The 16,474-nt window shown below is 45.5% G+C and overlaps 1 protein-coding gene across 1 annotated transcript in view; it reads left to right on the top strand.

Annotated features, from left to right (window-relative positions):
* Positions 1 to 16,474, top strand: part of LOC143102409 (F-actin-uncapping protein LRRC16A-like) — a 63,805-nt gene that overhangs the window by 41,090 nt on the left and 6,241 nt on the right. Inside the window, exons 21-33 of the mRNA XM_076265966.1 lie at positions 599 to 771; positions 1,051 to 1,119; positions 3,735 to 3,828; positions 4,052 to 4,150; positions 4,643 to 4,774; positions 5,145 to 5,276; positions 8,814 to 8,989; positions 9,631 to 9,718; positions 9,962 to 10,102; positions 13,285 to 13,351; positions 13,860 to 14,059; positions 14,504 to 14,613; positions 15,349 to 15,829. Coding sequence (XP_076122081.1) covers positions 599 to 771; positions 1,051 to 1,119; positions 3,735 to 3,828; positions 4,052 to 4,150; positions 4,643 to 4,774; positions 5,145 to 5,276; positions 8,814 to 8,989; positions 9,631 to 9,718; positions 9,962 to 10,102; positions 13,285 to 13,351; positions 13,860 to 14,059; positions 14,504 to 14,613; positions 15,349 to 15,829 — 1,962 coding nt within the window. The remainder of the gene's footprint in view (positions 1 to 598; positions 772 to 1,050; positions 1,120 to 3,734; positions 3,829 to 4,051; positions 4,151 to 4,642; positions 4,775 to 5,144; positions 5,277 to 8,813; positions 8,990 to 9,630; positions 9,719 to 9,961; positions 10,103 to 13,284; positions 13,352 to 13,859; positions 14,060 to 14,503; positions 14,614 to 15,348; positions 15,830 to 16,474) is intronic.

The following is a 16,474-nucleotide window of genomic DNA, read 5'->3' as shown; positions in this document are numbered from 1 at the left end:
AGATTGGGTAGCTCTGTGAGCCTGTCTTTATTCCTGAGACTTTAAACGCACTGGTGCTGTAACAGCCTTGCCCTACGCTCACCTCACACATACAGATGCTCATCTGCTCAGCTCGCAGGTATTTCTGCTTCACAAAGGCTCAGTTGGCTGCTATTCGGGTGTCCTGGAAATCCTAAAATGTTAGAATCTTTGACAAAAATAATCCTGTCAGTCTTTAGGCCCCAGGAGGAAGAGATAGAAAGAAAGAAAGAGAGAGAGAGAGAGGAGGAGAGAGAGAGAGCATGTGGAGAGGAGGGGGAGGGGAGGAAGTGGAGTCTTAGTGTGGGAGACAGTGAAGAGAATAAATATTAGCTTCACTATGTTGAATACCTCAGCTTATCTCTAGAAAAATGTGGAATTTAATTTCTGTGGAATCTAAAACTTATATATTGTCATACTAACTACATCATGCCCTTGTGTATCTGTGTTTCCATGAAAGTGCAAGTTAGGGGCTCCAGAGTCCTTTTACTGAACATTGATATGGGAGCACTAAAGTTTCTTTCCTGAGGAATAACCTTTAATTGCTTCCGTTGAATTAACGTGAATCGTGTTTTTACAGCCGCTAACGTCCCTGTCCCTTGCGGACTCCAAGCTGAAGACAGACCTGACCATTGTGCTGAATGCACTGGGCAGCAACACCTCACTGACACGGGTGGACATCAGTGGTAATGGCATGGGGGACATGGGTGCCAAGATGCTGGCTAAAGCGCTACAGATAAACAGCAAGCTTAGGTGAGATTTCCCCTATTTGAATATTTTGATAACCAAGAGTATACTGTGGTGAGGAAGATCTGCTCAAGTTATCTCAAGTGAACTATATGTTGGATGTCTACTAGATTGTGTGATACACAGGGGCCGTCATAACATGGATAAATAGAGCTTTTGAGTGGATGCATTAATAATGAAGGGTATCATTTGTTAAACATCACAAAGGTTCATAATGTGTCGGCTTGCTTTTAAGTAATATGGTGATGGCTGCATGTATTGTTAATGAACATTTTGCTCTTCAAGGACTGTCATCTGGGACAGGAACAATATCAGCCCACAGGGCCTGCAGGATGTGGCAGCTGCACTGGAAAAGTAAGTGTGTGTGTGTGTGTGTGTGTGTGTGTGTGTGTGTGTGTGTGTGCGTGTGTGTGTGAATATAGGATCTGATGCCTAATCATCAATGCTTTCATTCTGATCACATAATCAGGTGGAAGACTAGCAGAATGCCTGAGAGGCTAAAGATGGCTTAATGTTTAATCAAGAGGTCGAGCTCGTCATTAGATTCATTAGTAGATGATGTATCTCTCAACAATCATCTTTCAGGTTTAACAGGTTAGCAGTTGTTCAGTGGGGGAAAATGTAATACGATTTTCAAGTGCAATTCAGAATTGTTCTTTTTGTTTTCTTTTTTTGTTTTGTTTTGGAAGTTTTATCTGAATAAGTAGGCTCAGTTCTCAAGGACATGCTCAGTGTATCCAATTTTGGGAACACATGGATTTGAAGAATGCCCTATGTTGATGTCCTGTTCTTAGATTTTTGTTGTGTCCAGAATAAAATGCATATGGTTTACAGTTTTTTCCATGTTTTACCTCAACTTTGCTTATTGGGGGCAGAAAAGGCCTGGGATATAGAAATTAGAGGAGTCTCATTAAAATGAGACATTTAATAGGAAATCATCCTGTGCATATAGTTTTAGATATGCATTTGAAATGCTAGTGGATTATTTGTTGTGGTGTTTATGGCTTACATAACTTCACAATATATTTGACCTTATTTGATTTATTTTACTGCTTGTTTACATTCTGACATATCCTAGTTTCTCTGCATGTTTACATTTTGATATATTCTAGTTTGTGTGTGTGTGTGTGTGAGAGAGAGAGTGTGTGTGTGTGTGTGTGTGTGTGTGTGTAAAAGAGATTGAGAGTGATGGCTAGCAGGGAGAGGGTTGAAAGCGAACCTCTGAAGATTTGGCTCTTTGTGATTCCGATTGAAGCAACTGAGGCCAAAAATATATATAAAATAGTGAGTCAAACAAATAAATAAATAAAAACATCAAATGGAGAAAGAGCAAAGGAGGTGAAGGAAAGCAGGACCTCTCCTATGGGACACCAGGGTTCTCTTTCTGTTGGGTTTTCACTCACAGAGTATGACAACTACAAGAGATTTATGAGATGGCCAGAGAAGTTAGGGTGTGTGTGTGTGTGTGTGTGAGCACGTGCGTTTGTGTGTGTTGAGTTTTCATGTGCACTAGACACATGTTTGAAGACGATATTCAGAAGAAGTGGAAGTAAAAAACTGCCTGTTTGTGTGCCAGTCTCTGGGTGTCTCTGTGCCCAGCCAGTGGAGTGGAGGCTGGGGTTGGTGGGGTGGTATGGATGTGGAGTGGAGGCTGGGGTTGGTGGGGTGGTATGGATGTGGAGTGCCAGGCTGGGGTTGGTGGGGTGGTATGGATGTGGAGTGCCAGGCTGCCGTGGTGGTACAGTCAGGAGACTGGGGCGAGGCGAGGGAACCCTGGGGACAGGAGACAGGGGGAGGGGATGGGTGGGGATGGGTGGGGTGGGGGATGGGCCTTCAGGGATTGCCATCGGCCAGGCTGCTGGTGAGGACTCTTCCTCCATCTGTACTGAAACTGGAGAGATTGTTCTGTCAGTCAGCAGAGAGTACAGGAAGCCAAACCTTAGCATTTTTTCCATGTTGTCTATGTGTCCAGCTCACTGTTCTCTCACCTACATGTTGTATATGTTAATATTCATAATGGCGCTAAATCCAAGTTAAGCCAGACTTATCTTTAGGATTAACCTTACTTTAAAGGCATGCTTACTTTTAGTAATTATTAGTGGGGATTCATGACTGTGTAATTGCAGATTGGTGACACTTATACTCAAGTATAATATGTGTAGGATAGCTGGTTTAATGTCCAACCGTTGGATAGGGGCTTGTCCTCAGACCACTCAAGGTCAAAGGTCAGTGTGGGTGGGATGAAAACAGTGCATCATTGTGTCCTAACTGCTGGTGGTGCTGCTGGTGGTGCTGTAATAAGGCCGTTAATGGGGCCCTGGGTGTGTCTCAGGTGAGGGGGTGGCGAGCGGGCCTCTTCATCAGCTGCTCCCTGCTTGTCCGCCCCCAGAGCTCATGAATGGGGATGAGTCCGGCTGGCGGGCGGCGGGGTGGCGAGACGCCTCATTTTCACAGGGTCACCCGCGCCTCTAATGATGTCAAGTCCAGACAGTTAGGCTGTGAAATGGGTTCGTTTCATTTCTGATCTGCCCGCTCCGCTGCCGCTGAGATGGATCTGATGAGTTTTTTTTGTTAGAGGAGCTCATCTGATTTTTCACTGAGAGATGACTCATGTCTGTCAAATAGTATTCATAACGAGGCAGAAATAGAAGAAAAGACAGAAGAAATGAAGAGTGGAGATAAAGAAAGGGTTGAATACGGTCTTGTGTTGCTCTCCTGGCCTGGTCCTGGTCTAATTAATCACAGACTATTCAGTGAATTCATTAAGCTGTGAATGTCCATCAGATGGCAAAAATCACTTATTCACTCTCCTCCATGCAGCTCATGAAGTTGTGTTAGTTAGTCGATCTCTAGGGTTTGCCTGTACTCTGTATTGTTAACGTGATGCCTGTGGGGATGTGTCATGAGAGAGAGAGAAGTCTAGCTCTGCCGGCTGTGGTCTGACAGGAATGCACTGCTGCCCCCTACAGGAACTTCACCATCCGCTTCATGCCCATCCCCATTATCGACGCGTCCCAGGCGCTCAAAGCCAGCCCAGAGAAGACGGAGGATGCCCTACTCAAGGTGTGGCACCTCAACATCTCACCCAGGCCTTTCAGCAAGAAGGACATGATCATTTATGTGTTCAGATGTATCTATGAAAGCACTCAGTTACTACTAACCTTTCTTGTCCTGTAACTAGCTATTGTATACCAGACAGTATGCAAGCCAGTTCATATCTATCCATGTCTGACCAGGGTATCAGATCCTAAAATGAAAATGTTTCGTCTTCCCCGTCCTGAAACAGATTGAGCATTACCTGTACAGAAACCATGAAACCCGGAAATACCTCCAAGAACAAGCTTACAGGTTGCAGCAGGGCATCGTCACGACAACCACGCAGCAGGTTATAATTATAATAATAATAATAATAATTAATATTATTATATGTATTATTATTGTCTGGACCACAGAAGTATTGTTTGTTTCATGACGTGCTAGAATGTATAAGAATTCCTCATATGAATTGCTAAAACAGCACTGGTAGCACAGGGTGTTAAGTAGTACTCTTTTGATCCCGTGAGGGAAATTTGGTGTTGATACATGGCGCAACTTTATGAGCAGATTTACTGGGCAACCACACAACTGGTTACATGTGTTCTGACTGGATGATCATGATTATTTGCCTACTGATGATAAAAGCACTCGGAACTTGATGTCCAACAATACTCAGGAATATTTCTCAGCAACATTGCTCAAAAGCCAAATGCCTTGTGTATCATCAGATTAAACAAAAGCAAGACTGTACTTCAGCAGCAAGCTGCTGTAAGCAACCATGCACAGAATCAACCTTCTCTCTTTCTCTCTCTCTTCCTCTCATTCTCTCTCTCTCCTTCAGATGATTGACCAGATTTGTGTGAAAGTCCAAGACCACCTCAACTCGTTAAGGAATTCTGCTGAGACAGACACGGTCATGGAGGATATCAAGACCGCAGAGAACCTGATGAAGGACGCCAGAAACTCTAAAACAGTAAGGAGGAAATCTGACCAGTTACAAGTGTATACATGTCAGAATCCATGATGATGTGTCTTGGTACACCTATAAACACTGGTCTTATTCCATTTCCTTTCCTTTGCCCTTGTGTCATATGCTGTATTATCTTTACATATAAATGTTGGTGATATTTAATGATGTATCAATCACATAACAGCCTCAGTACGTAACATCTATGTAATATAGTCAAATGTTGTGATGCTATGCTTTTGTGATTTTTTGACCCTCTGTTCCTGCTCAATGTATTCCAGTTGAAGTGGCAACAATGACTGTAGTGTTGTCTCTGGGGTTTGCATCTGCATGTACGCCATCGCTCAAATCAAAGCCTTTTCTTCCGCACCGCCAGCTCCTGCCCAACCTGTACCAGCTGGGGGCGATCTCCAGAGAGGAGCTGAACGGCTCGTCAGTGGGGCCCATCCAGGAGAAGCTGGACTCCATGGCGGGGGAGGTGGCCCGGGTCATGGACGAACAGCTACAGGTACCGATGGCATTCAGACACAGGAGGCCATGGGGAGGTCAGTGGGGGAGAGGGAGTAGTGAATATGGTGGATTGTGGTAGTGGTGGATGGGGGTATTTTATCACCTTACTTCTATAAGTCTAATTCTCAAATCTCATGACATCTTTACGATCCCACGGCCTTGTGTACAGACAATAATTGAATTTCAATCACATCGTTTCGCTTATCGTTATTTAACCCTGGGTGGCGTTTTTTTCGAGTTGGATGATCTACAGTCTTTTGGGGAAATGGCCTGGGAATGGACTCGAATTGTTGCACAATTGCATCAGCCATGGATGCCTGTGCACTTCATCTCTGTCAGATTGGCTGGCTGAATAAAACTCCCAACTATATCTCCCTCCAAGCTGTCAGACCCTGTTTTCAAACGCTTTCTCTGGAGGAGAGAGAGAGAGAGAGAGAGAGAGAGAGAGACAGAGACAGAGGCAGAGGCAGTAATGGGGCAAACCTTCAATGCCCTGCCAAGCAAACATTTTCAAACTGACCTCACAACACAGCCAGACTCAGTAAATATGTACAGTGTCTAAATTGCTGGCCTGTGTAGCTGTTGGCCGTGAGGGGCTGTCCGTCATCCTCTCCGTGAGGCGTTAATGAGCCGTGAGGGAGAGAGAAGGAGGAGGCCGTTGTGTTGTGTTGCGGAGCAGAGTGGCCGCTCTGGTGGTGGAGAGCGATGTCCACTGCTCCAGTCTCCCTTGTTTGCGGCGCCAGCGCCACAGACTGCAGGGGAGCACAGACAGGCCACTGTGTGTCGTAGCCCCGGCCAGACAAACGCGCCTTTCACAGGCTCACCCAGAGAGAGCTGGCCAGGGAGGAAATGCCCCCTCCCCTCCCAGAGGCTGATGGGAAGGAGTGCAGCTCAGCATTCCTGAAAACCACCGGCTCATACGCTGACTGCAAATAGAAGGCATCTCATTTCTTTTTTTAGATTTAGAGCATTTAGAATCCGCATATTTATATCTGCATATTACAGTTTGGTACAAACTGTAATAATCATTTGAAAGTGTTGTTCAGAACCAGCAGCATATTGCTCGCAGGGTGCCACTCTGTCTGGCTGTTTAATTTTTTTAATCATTATCAGCTGCAATTTTTCTTTTCAAAGAGCAGGTAATTAGAAATATGTGTTTCAACGTGCTGTTGTGTGTGTGTGTGTGTGTGTGTGTGTGTGTGTGTGTGTGTGTGTGTGTGTGTGTGTGAAGGGGATGGGGGGTTGTGTTTGTGTGGGGGGGAGTGTGTGTTACGCTGCCAGCAGTGAGGGTAGCTTTGTTTGCTCTTGATCTCCACACAGTGGGCTTGTTTACGGCTGAGGGCCTCAGGTGTATAAATAAGCCGCCTCTCATCCAGCGTGCCTGGCTAGACACATTGATCTGTGAGGAGATCAGACAATGCAGAGGGCTCACTGGAGTGGTTTCACTAGGTGTCACAAGCAGAGAGCGTAATATCAAATGCTCTCAATCACACATATCACCAAGCTGGGTTGTGCCTTAAGTTTCTGGCATCGGTATGTAGTTACAAACACCTCATCTGTAGGCTACACTCTACAAAACAGTTTAAATAAGGTGTCACCAGTGCTAAGCTGGTAAATCATCCATAGCACAGACTGATTTTGTTTTGCAGCAAGTGCTACATATATATATATATTAGGGGTGTAACGGTTCATGTATTCGTATTGAACCGAAACGGTACGGGCGTCACGGTTCGGTGCATGAATTTACATGGAGAATACACGGTATAAAAATACATAAAACTCGTGTGCGGATTAATTAATGTCATGCGCAATTACTGTTAAGTAGCGAGAGTTACGGGAGTTCTTTAGCGACACCTAACGCTAATCTGTAGCCTCGCCTTAGCTCTGAAGCTCTGAGTGGCGCCTATGTTTTTTTTTGTCAGGTCGTCGGTTGAGTCCGTCAGTCATTAGCAGCACTAAGGTTAGACCCACAAGAGTTAGAGGATCCGCTGGTCTCTTTAAGATCGCAAGTTTGAGAACTTCAGTTACAGTAACGTTAGTACAGGCGAAAGAGTGGTGCATAAGATGAAACTGTGTGTCGGCGTTGTTCAGCAGGGTATGTGAGTGGAAAAAATGCTACACATATTCGAAGTCATCACCCAGATGATGTAGGCTACCAATCACTGAAACGAGGGGAAAAAACTTCGCCTGCCCTTCAGTAGCCTTTGGATACACATACAAATAGGGCCAAAACCTATGGCTTAAATTAAATGATTTCGTAATGACAGAAAGCTATGTAAATCGCGTGGTAATTACCTTTATGTTGGGGTAACTTGTAACTTCTCACATGAGGAGCTGGTAGTGTTAAGTGCATAGACAGTAAAATAAAGTGACAACGCTAACCAGGCTAATAAACAAACCATGCTACGGTGAGTAAGGGCAAAGTCACGTGACTTCTAGTTGTAGTCTCTTTATGAAATTTATGAAAGCAATTTCGTTTTTTAAAAAAAGGCAAAATAGTGTGATATTTTCACAGTTAGTAGGCTAGATTATTACTTTACACACAATAAAAAAAATATTGACCCTTCCATATACAACTAAACACAGATGTTGAAGGTCTTGCTTAAGTGGATTTTTAAAAATCATTTTTCTATGTAATTTGCACTTTCAGAAATAAGAGATGCTGTAGGCCTATTTTCAGTTTTATAGCTGATTGTCTTATTTTGTTTACAAGTTACAGATGGAATCTGGGTACTTATTGTACTGTTAGCCTACATCTTACACACTTCAGGCTGTTGCAGATAGCTCAGGGAAGAGACTGTATGACACTAGGTGGTACAGCCTGAGACATGTACAAAATTTTTGTTTTGCTTTTCCCTCCATTGTACCGAACTCGTACCGAACCGTGATGTCCGAACCGAGGTATGAACCGAACCGTGACTTCTGTGTACCGTTACACCCCTAATATATATATATATATATATATATATATATATATATATATAGCAGCACGGTATAGCCCTGTTTTATGCCTTTTGTTTTATGCCTTGAAATTGATAGGACAGTGAAGTGAGTGGGAGAGAGAGATGGGAGAGAGAGATGGAGTGGGATCGGGAGACCCAGATGTGATAGTGCTGTAGCCAGGCATCGGGAGACCCAGATGTGGTAGAGGTGCTGTAGCCAGGCATCGGGAGACCCAGATGTGGTAGAGGTGCTGTAGCCAGGCATCGGGAGACCCAGATGTGGTAGAGGTGCTGTAGCCAGGTGCACCACAGCGCCCCCCAAGCTTCAGTGTTTTCAGTTATTTTGAAATATTTTAGTTGAATAATATTTTTTAGAATTCCAGGACCCCCCCAGACCCATACTGTATGTATATTCATGCACACAAGTACCTGATGCTGGAGTCCTGACGTAAACATGGTTTGGTTTTCAGAGTTTGCTGGAGTCCTGACGTAAACATGGTTTGGTTTTCAGAGTTTGCTGGAGTCCTGACGTAAACATGGTTTGGTTTTCAGAGTTTGCTGGAGTCCTGACGTAAACGTGGTTTGGTTTTCAGAGTTTGCTGGAGTCGATGGTGGACGCAGCAGAGGGTCTGTGTCCGCACGTGATGCGGAAGGCCAACCTGCGGCAGGACCTGATGAAGGCCAGCATGGGCAAGATGGTGGTGCCCCGCAGCTTCGTCAAGAACACCCTGCTGGAGCAGTCAGGCATCGACATCATCAACAAGATCAGGTGGGTAGTCCAGTTTGTAATACTGTTTGTAAAACATGTAGTGAAATGGCATTTAGCTGCTCAACTTTCCTGTGCAGAGGTGTCTTTTATAAGGATAAAGAAAGAAAGATTTAGAAAGAATTTAATTGAGAGTGAGAGAGAAGTGGGGTTAAAAAGTAAAGTGTATGTAAGTGTAGTATGGCAATTCCATGTGGTGTGGTTTAAAGAGTTGCATGTGTGTTCAGGATGCGGGTGGCTTGAGGAAAGAAACTCCTCCTCAGTCTTTCTGTTTTAGCCATGTGAGAACAGAGACGTCTGCCTGACCTCAGTGGTCTAAACAGTCCATGGTCAGGGTGTGAAATGTCCTTTAGAATATTTTGGGCACTTGTTCGTGCTATTCTGGTATAGATATCCTGCAGGGTAGGGAAAAATGCTTTGATGGGCACTTAACTCACAGGATTTATTAATGTAGGATTTGTTTATTAATGTGCAATGTCCATGTCAAATAAACAAAAAATGAATACATGCATAACATACATACATACAGTACATATGAATGTACAGTATGTATGTGTGTATTTGCGTATGTGCGTACATACAGTACACATACACACATACACAAGCAAGCCAAATAAGCCAGATGTTGTCTGCTGTGTCTGCAGTGAGGTGAAGCTGAGCCTGGCCTCCTTCCTCTCCGACCGCGTTGTGGATGAGATACTTGAGGCCCTCTCCGGTTCCCAGCACACACTGGTAAGGACGTAGTTAGTCAGGCATGTTGGTGATTTCGTTTTTGATGGTAAGCAGGTTTGGTTGTTGATTGGCCACTGTGGGAAATCCCCTACCTATAGCACAAGGAACTTTAACACCTCTCCTGTGTATAGCCGAAAAAAGTCAGTATCATCTTTTTGGAATGCATGTCAAACTTGATATAGGGTCTATGTTCTATGTTTCTAATACAATATTCAGTATGAATAAGCTATCCCCCCTCCGTAGGCTGAACACTTGTCCAGGAAAGGGCAGGCACTGACGCGCCAGGGCTCTCTGGATCTGGATGTGCCCGAGGAGAGGGTCTCCAAACGGGGCACCATGGAGCTCATGGAGGGGGAGAGGCTGGATGATCTCGAGACTTGCATGGTGAGTGTCTTCTCCTCGAGAGTCGTCCTTCTTGAAAGCAAGATGGATATATAGATCGAAAGGGCTCTCTTTCATAGTATACGCAACGGAAATGGCTCTTCTGCGTAAGAGATTGAACAGAATTAATTTTGAAATGTTGTCCAGCTCTGGTCTGGGTTAATCGTGCATGGGAGCACTGATTAGTTACATAATTCCATGTTAGATACATTATAAAGCTTGACAGAGGAAGGAACTATCATTCACATTATTATATGAGTGGAATGAATCTGTAGCTGATTCATTGAATTGTGTATATCAGGGAAGGGAGTCAGCAACCATGTGTGTTTAGATGTTTAGAAGTGTTTATCCTGTGATGGACAGTGAGTTCTGTCCCCTCTGGCCTGTGGGAGGGTGATGAGTCCATCCCGTAATGAATATTGATGTGTTGATGTGATAGTCTCACACACCCGGCCTCAGAATAGAGAAAACGTGACAAGGACAAGTGCACCCGTAGGATGGTAGATGGTGTTCGCTCTCTCACTCTGTAAAAGCCTTGTGTTGCTTCTTGGGATGTGATGGATGTAAAGGGGTTGTGTGCTGTGGGTGGACCAAGCATTTAAAGTCATTTAATTTGCTCAAATCTCAGATCATGTTTTCTTCATTTGCAGTGGAATTTGCACTATTTTTATTATATTTTATGTGGAAAGACTAACATGATCGCCATCATATCTAAGTGCTGTGGAGGTAGTCCTAAAAAAAAATTAAAATTGTCATGAGGCTTTAAGACCAACAGTACCAGACCATGTAATAGTGTGGTGTGACAGAAATTATTTTCCATTCTGGGCACCGTGTTTGTTTACGATAGCATTTTCATTTGGACGGAAGTGTCCTGTTGCTGTGAACCACTTTTATGAAGCCATCAGCAAACACTTTACAGTATGTGCCACTGTGCTGTAAGCCATTAAAGAAAAAAGCAGCCATGGCCATGATTTCTTCTCTCAAAGGCAACAGAGCAAAGTTAGGTCTGCTGTGCCTTGTGGATGTCTCTGTCACACAGATGCCTTTTAAAAGTGGTCTTATAACTCTTTCTACTTTCTTTCTTTCTTGAATTTCTCCTTGGGGATCAATAAAGTATCTATCTATCTATCTATCTATCTATCTATCTATCTATCTATCTATCTATCCATCTCTGTATCTATCTATCTATCTTCTTTCTTTCTATCTTTCTCCCTCTATGGTTCCTTCTCTGTCTGGGACTGGACTAGCAGTAGATGTTGCCAGGTCTCATTAATCCTCTCTTCTCATGCTCCGTTCTTTCTGCCTTATCTCTCTCTCTGCCGTTTGCCTTCTCTGTTCCATTCTTTTGCGTCATTGGAGACTCTGTGCTGTACCAGTGTAAGTATTGCTTTTTCTGTCTTTCCCTCTCTATCCCTCTCTCCTGCCTTTTGTTCCCTTTTTTTATTATCTCGCTCCTCCTTCTCGCTTCTCTCTTTCGGTTCCTCTTCAGGTTCTTTTTTTCTTCTCTCTGTCCTTTTCTCTTCTCATGCTCTTCTCTCTGCACCTCTGCCAGTCAGTGGTCACTGCCACGGTCATTATCACAGAGGACCACAGCTGTCCAGACCCACAGTCTCAATCTCACTGTGGGCAGTCCAGTTCAGTCCCCCCAAAACAGATGGACATTTCTGGCCCCATGCCACCTCTGTGAATTGATTTCAGAAGAGCTCATCTTCTGATGGGCTGCCTGCCTGTGTGTTGTTTTTTTACTCCCCCCTTCCCCTCCCTGGGATGGATGAGAGCCCCAAAGGTGAGATGGACTCTGGCCATCTCACAGCTACCCCACTGCCCCCCCCCCCTCCCCCCCCCAATACTGAGCCTGCCTTGTGATGCGGGTTCAAGACGCCTGCCTGTGTTTGCTGCCACTGCCTTACATGGGAACCAAAGACATGCATTCCACCTGTCACCTGGTCATGTCATGCACCTATGAGCCAAACCCAGTGCCCACACTAACCCAACTGAGAATGGAAGCTAACGCTAACCGTGTAGCTCCAGTGCCAACCCTTCGCTGCTGATCCATGTTTTCCTGTTGTATGTAATGCTGCTTGTCATTCTGGGACTTTGTCCATGTTTGTAGCCCTGTTCCATCAGCGTGAATCCCTGCCTGTCCTCTGCAGTTGCTCCTTCTCCTTGTCCAGTCCATTTTGTAAAGTAGTGACGTATTTAACGTCACCCAGAGTTAAGTGCAGAGGACAGGTAGCTGACAGTGTCTTGGCAGGAGTCCATAATATCATCTCTCTCTCTTGACTGCTTGAGCATAAACATCCCCCCACACTGGGTTCCATCAGCCGAGTGGACCGAGAGCTGCAGGTGGAGCTCGTCTGGGTGGCCTCCGAGGGCCTGTAGTGTGATGGCATGCTGAGCATCCATGGTTACCGATTGCGGCAGGATGGTTTGTTTGAGGTGTCACTAATAGGGCTTCATGGCCAATCTCCTTGAGTGCTCACACACACACACACACACACAAACACACACACACACACACACACACACACACACACACAGAGCATGAAACACACAAGGACTCACGCGCGCTCTCAGCATGAAAAGAGGCTCGTCTCAATCCCTCGGCCACTTGACAGCCGGTCATTCGGCTGCTGGGTGAAGCTCTGCTCAGCTGATAAAACGCTATCTGCTGAGAGGGACGGTGATGGACAGGGATAATGGGCCTGCTCCTGTAGAGCAGAGAACTCTCTCTCTCTCTCTCTCTCTCTCTCTCTCTCTCTCTCTCTCTCTCTCTCTCTCTCTCTCTCTCTCTCTCTCTCTCTCTCCCTATGCACCGAATAGATTCAAATTGTGCAGAGTATTGACCTTTTTAAGACATTCATGATTACTCTGGTTTTGCAGAAGTAGTAGTGCAGAAAATGAACAATTTATTTTTGTTAAAGGATTCAAGATTATCATATTTATCAGGTTAAAAGCTTTCATCAGATTTGGATAGGTTCAGTTTCACTTCCGAATTTTGAGTCTGTAATGCAAAGACCAGATATCTGATTTGATTTCCAGTGTAGTCATGCCATTTTGAAAAACATGGGAGCATCTGAGTTACTAAGGGCTTTCATCTGTTTTCGAGGCATTGATAAAAAGAAAATTGAAAAATTGTCAGTGAAAAGGCTCGTCATTGGTTAATCTTTGCTTCTAATCCACAGATGACCCCCAAGTCCAAGAGGAAGAGCATTCACAGCAGAATGCTGCGGCCTGTCTCTCGTGCCTTTGGTGAGTGAGTGAGTGAGAATTCACATGGAGATACTGACATCTCACAGGGGCTGATATGTAATCCTGAATAGAGTCCTCTTCAGGGGGGAGCCTTTAACGCAGTGGTAGCGTCAGTGTCCCAAACCACAATTGGGTCTAGTGCCCATAGGGACTCAGGTTCAAATCCAGCCTTAGGTCATTTCCTGTTCCCACTCCTCACCTCTCTCTGATGTTCACCATCCTGTCAATTAAGGCTAAAAAAAGCTCCAAAATGTATTTTTTCTTTTAAATATTTCTAAAAAGTGTCCCCTTCCTTGTCCATCCATCAAGTCTCAGCAGTACAATTGTAGCATATTGTAAATGTAGTAATGTAAGTAAATGTAGTTTAGTGTAAATGTAAAGTGTAAATGTAGTTTAGTTTAGTAGCAGTAGTGGCTAGAGTTTTTCCTTTACAGACTGTTGATGCACTAAAACTCTTAAGGTTCTAAAATTCTCTTTGCTCTCCCTGTGCATCCCTCTTCTCATCCAGAAATGGAGTTTGACCTGGACAAGGCTCTGGAGGAAGTGCCCGTCCACGTGGATGACCACCACCAGGCTGCCCCCTCTAAGCTGGAGAAGAAGCCGCCGGGGTCCATGGGGGAGCTGCCCTCGGAGGAGGCCAAGAAGCTGCAGCACTTCACCAAGCTGCGGCCCAAGAGGAACAAGAAGACCCACTCCAGCAAGGTCCCGGTGGGTGTCTGGCCCGTGCCTTCTGTCTCTCTCCCTTCTCGCTGCTGACCGACCAGTTTCGCTGAGTTTCGCTGGTGTCCGGCTCAATTAGACTAATCAGCAGTAGCCCAGATTCACTCAAGCCTTCATGTTGGTTCAGTTCACTCACACTCGCCTTGTTTGAGCTGTGAGCCAACACCGTTAACGGCCTAATTGATTCATGTGTGTGTGGACAGTGATATGGGAAAACACAGCAAACATAGATTGTAAATGAATGATTTCAACTGTTTACTGTGAGTACTTCTAGTCATTTACAGTTTTGTGATGACTGGATCACTCTTTGTCTTTTTTTTTTGTTGCTTTTTCTGTTTGTCTATTTGTCTGATTTGTGTCGTCACGTTTGAATGCATCCTCGTGAAGGCCTTTGAGGCCATGTTGAAGAGAATCTTCTTGTTGTTTTCGCAGCAAATCGCCACTGCTCCTCCCCAGGAGGGCGAGCAGAACGGCCTGATGGGACGGGTGGACGAGGGAGTGGACGAGTTCTTCTCCAGGAAAGTCAGCAAAATGGACAATAAGTGAGCGGTTTGGCTGCCATTTCCATTTCCTGTCTAATTGTACAATGTGTGTCCCCACCACCACCTCCACCTCCCCCTCTCTGTGGTTACCGAACCTCGTTTTCGTAATTATGTCAATTATGTCATTTAGTTTTTCATCTGTGTACAGTATGGCAGAGTCTCTTGGATTACCCTTGTGGCGCTATGCCAGACAAGTGGAGTTACAAGCCATGCTCACTCAATTGATTTGAGATAAACTGTGTTTGACCATTTAATCACTCTGACGCATTCAACTTGTGTATGCCACTAACGACACATAAATAGTTCTGTTAAATTCACCATGTATATCAATCAGAGAAAGAGCTTTCTATCTCTCACCCAGCTCTCCTTTTTAATGTTGGCCTCAAAAAACGTACCTTAGGCAACACAGAGTTGATGCCTTGAATGTTGAGCATTGGGGAGCATTCCAGAAAATGAAAAACAACAATGTTGGCTTGGAGGCTGTGAACCAGAAATATGTTGGTTTTGAAATATTTTGGCATGGGCTACCTCCTGCTTGGTTTTTGTTACGTGCCTGATCCCATCAGTATGTCTCTGAGGTTTTGATAGTTTTGACTTGTCTGAATGAGCTAGGGTTTGGTGTGCTTGTGTGTGCGTGTGTGTGCGTGTGTGTGCGTGTGTGTGTGTGCGTGTGCATGCGTGTGTGTGTGCACTGCTCTGAGCTGAGTGTTTGACTCTGACTGACCTCTGTCCCAGACGGCCTTCCCTCCGGAGCTCCGACTCCCAGGACGGAGAGAAGAAGAAGAAAGGAGGCTTCCTGAACCTCATCAAGTCCCGCTCCTCCAGGTCCGACAAGAGCCATGCCTCCTCCAGCCCAGCCCCAGCCCCAGCCCCTGCTCCAGCCCCGGCCGCCGCCACCGCCACCGCCACCTCTGGCCCCTCGGCCTCCAGCTCCACGCCTGCCTCTGCACCAGCGTCCATCCCCCTGATCTTGGAGGAGCCGTCCTCACCCAAGGTCAGGAGTCCGGCACCGGAGACCAGGGGCCGACCCCCCGCGGCGGAGCGCAGTAGTAGCTCGGACCGCTCGGAGGAGCTGAAGACGCCCGACTCCATCGACTCGCTGGACTCCGAGGGCAGCCCCCAGAGCGGCCGGCGCTACGGCGTGCAGGTGATGGGCTGCGGCCTGCTGGCCGAGATGAAGGCCAAGCAGGAGAAGAGGGCATTTGGCTCCCCGAAGGTTTGTTTCAGTGAGCGTGTGTGTGTGTGTGCGTGTGCGTGCGCGTGCGTGCGTGTGTGTGCGTGTGTGTGTGTGTGTGTGTGTGTGTGTCTGCACGTGGTTGCTCTGGGTCTGCTCCAGATGGATCACTATCACTTTCACCAGCACATAGATTAACACAGGATGACAGTCAGTGTGATAAGTGTGCTAATGGGCTTGGTTTGGGAGTGAGTTGAGTGACAGAGAGCTTTTTTTCAGTTTGATTTTACATTTGTTTTTTTATATTGATTATTATATTGACATTCTAATGTGACACTATGGTATGATCACTGAATTTTAATGTGGGTTGTGCTGCTGTGTACGTCTGGACAGAAAAAGGTTTGACTTTTGTCTTCAAATTCATCAGTTAGGTGGTGGTTCCCCCTAGTGGCCAAGTCGTAGTTTGCAGTCCAGCTGCAGGCTGACTGAAGTCTAAAGTGTTATTGGGACTACTGTATGCAGTTGTATGCCACTTTTTGAATGCCATGTTTTCATAGGCATTGAACATGGCACAACTGCACTTTTTTTTCCACTATGGAATGCAATGGGTCTGGATGCAAATGACCAATACCAGCTGGCCTGAATGCCTTTTGAAGTTGTCTCTGGGCCATTTGTGACCAAAGCATT

Source organism: Alosa pseudoharengus, unplaced genomic scaffold (assembly GCF_046254945.1).
Source record: "Alosa pseudoharengus isolate Yale_2024_CS ecotype anadromous, Long Island Sound unplaced genomic scaffold, YU_APseudo_1.1 YU_APseudo_1.1_scf_4, whole genome shotgun sequence".
Taxonomy (NCBI): Eukaryota; Metazoa; Chordata; class Actinopteri; order Clupeiformes; family Clupeidae; genus Alosa; species Alosa pseudoharengus.
This window is presented reverse-complemented; position numbering and strand designations above follow the sequence as displayed.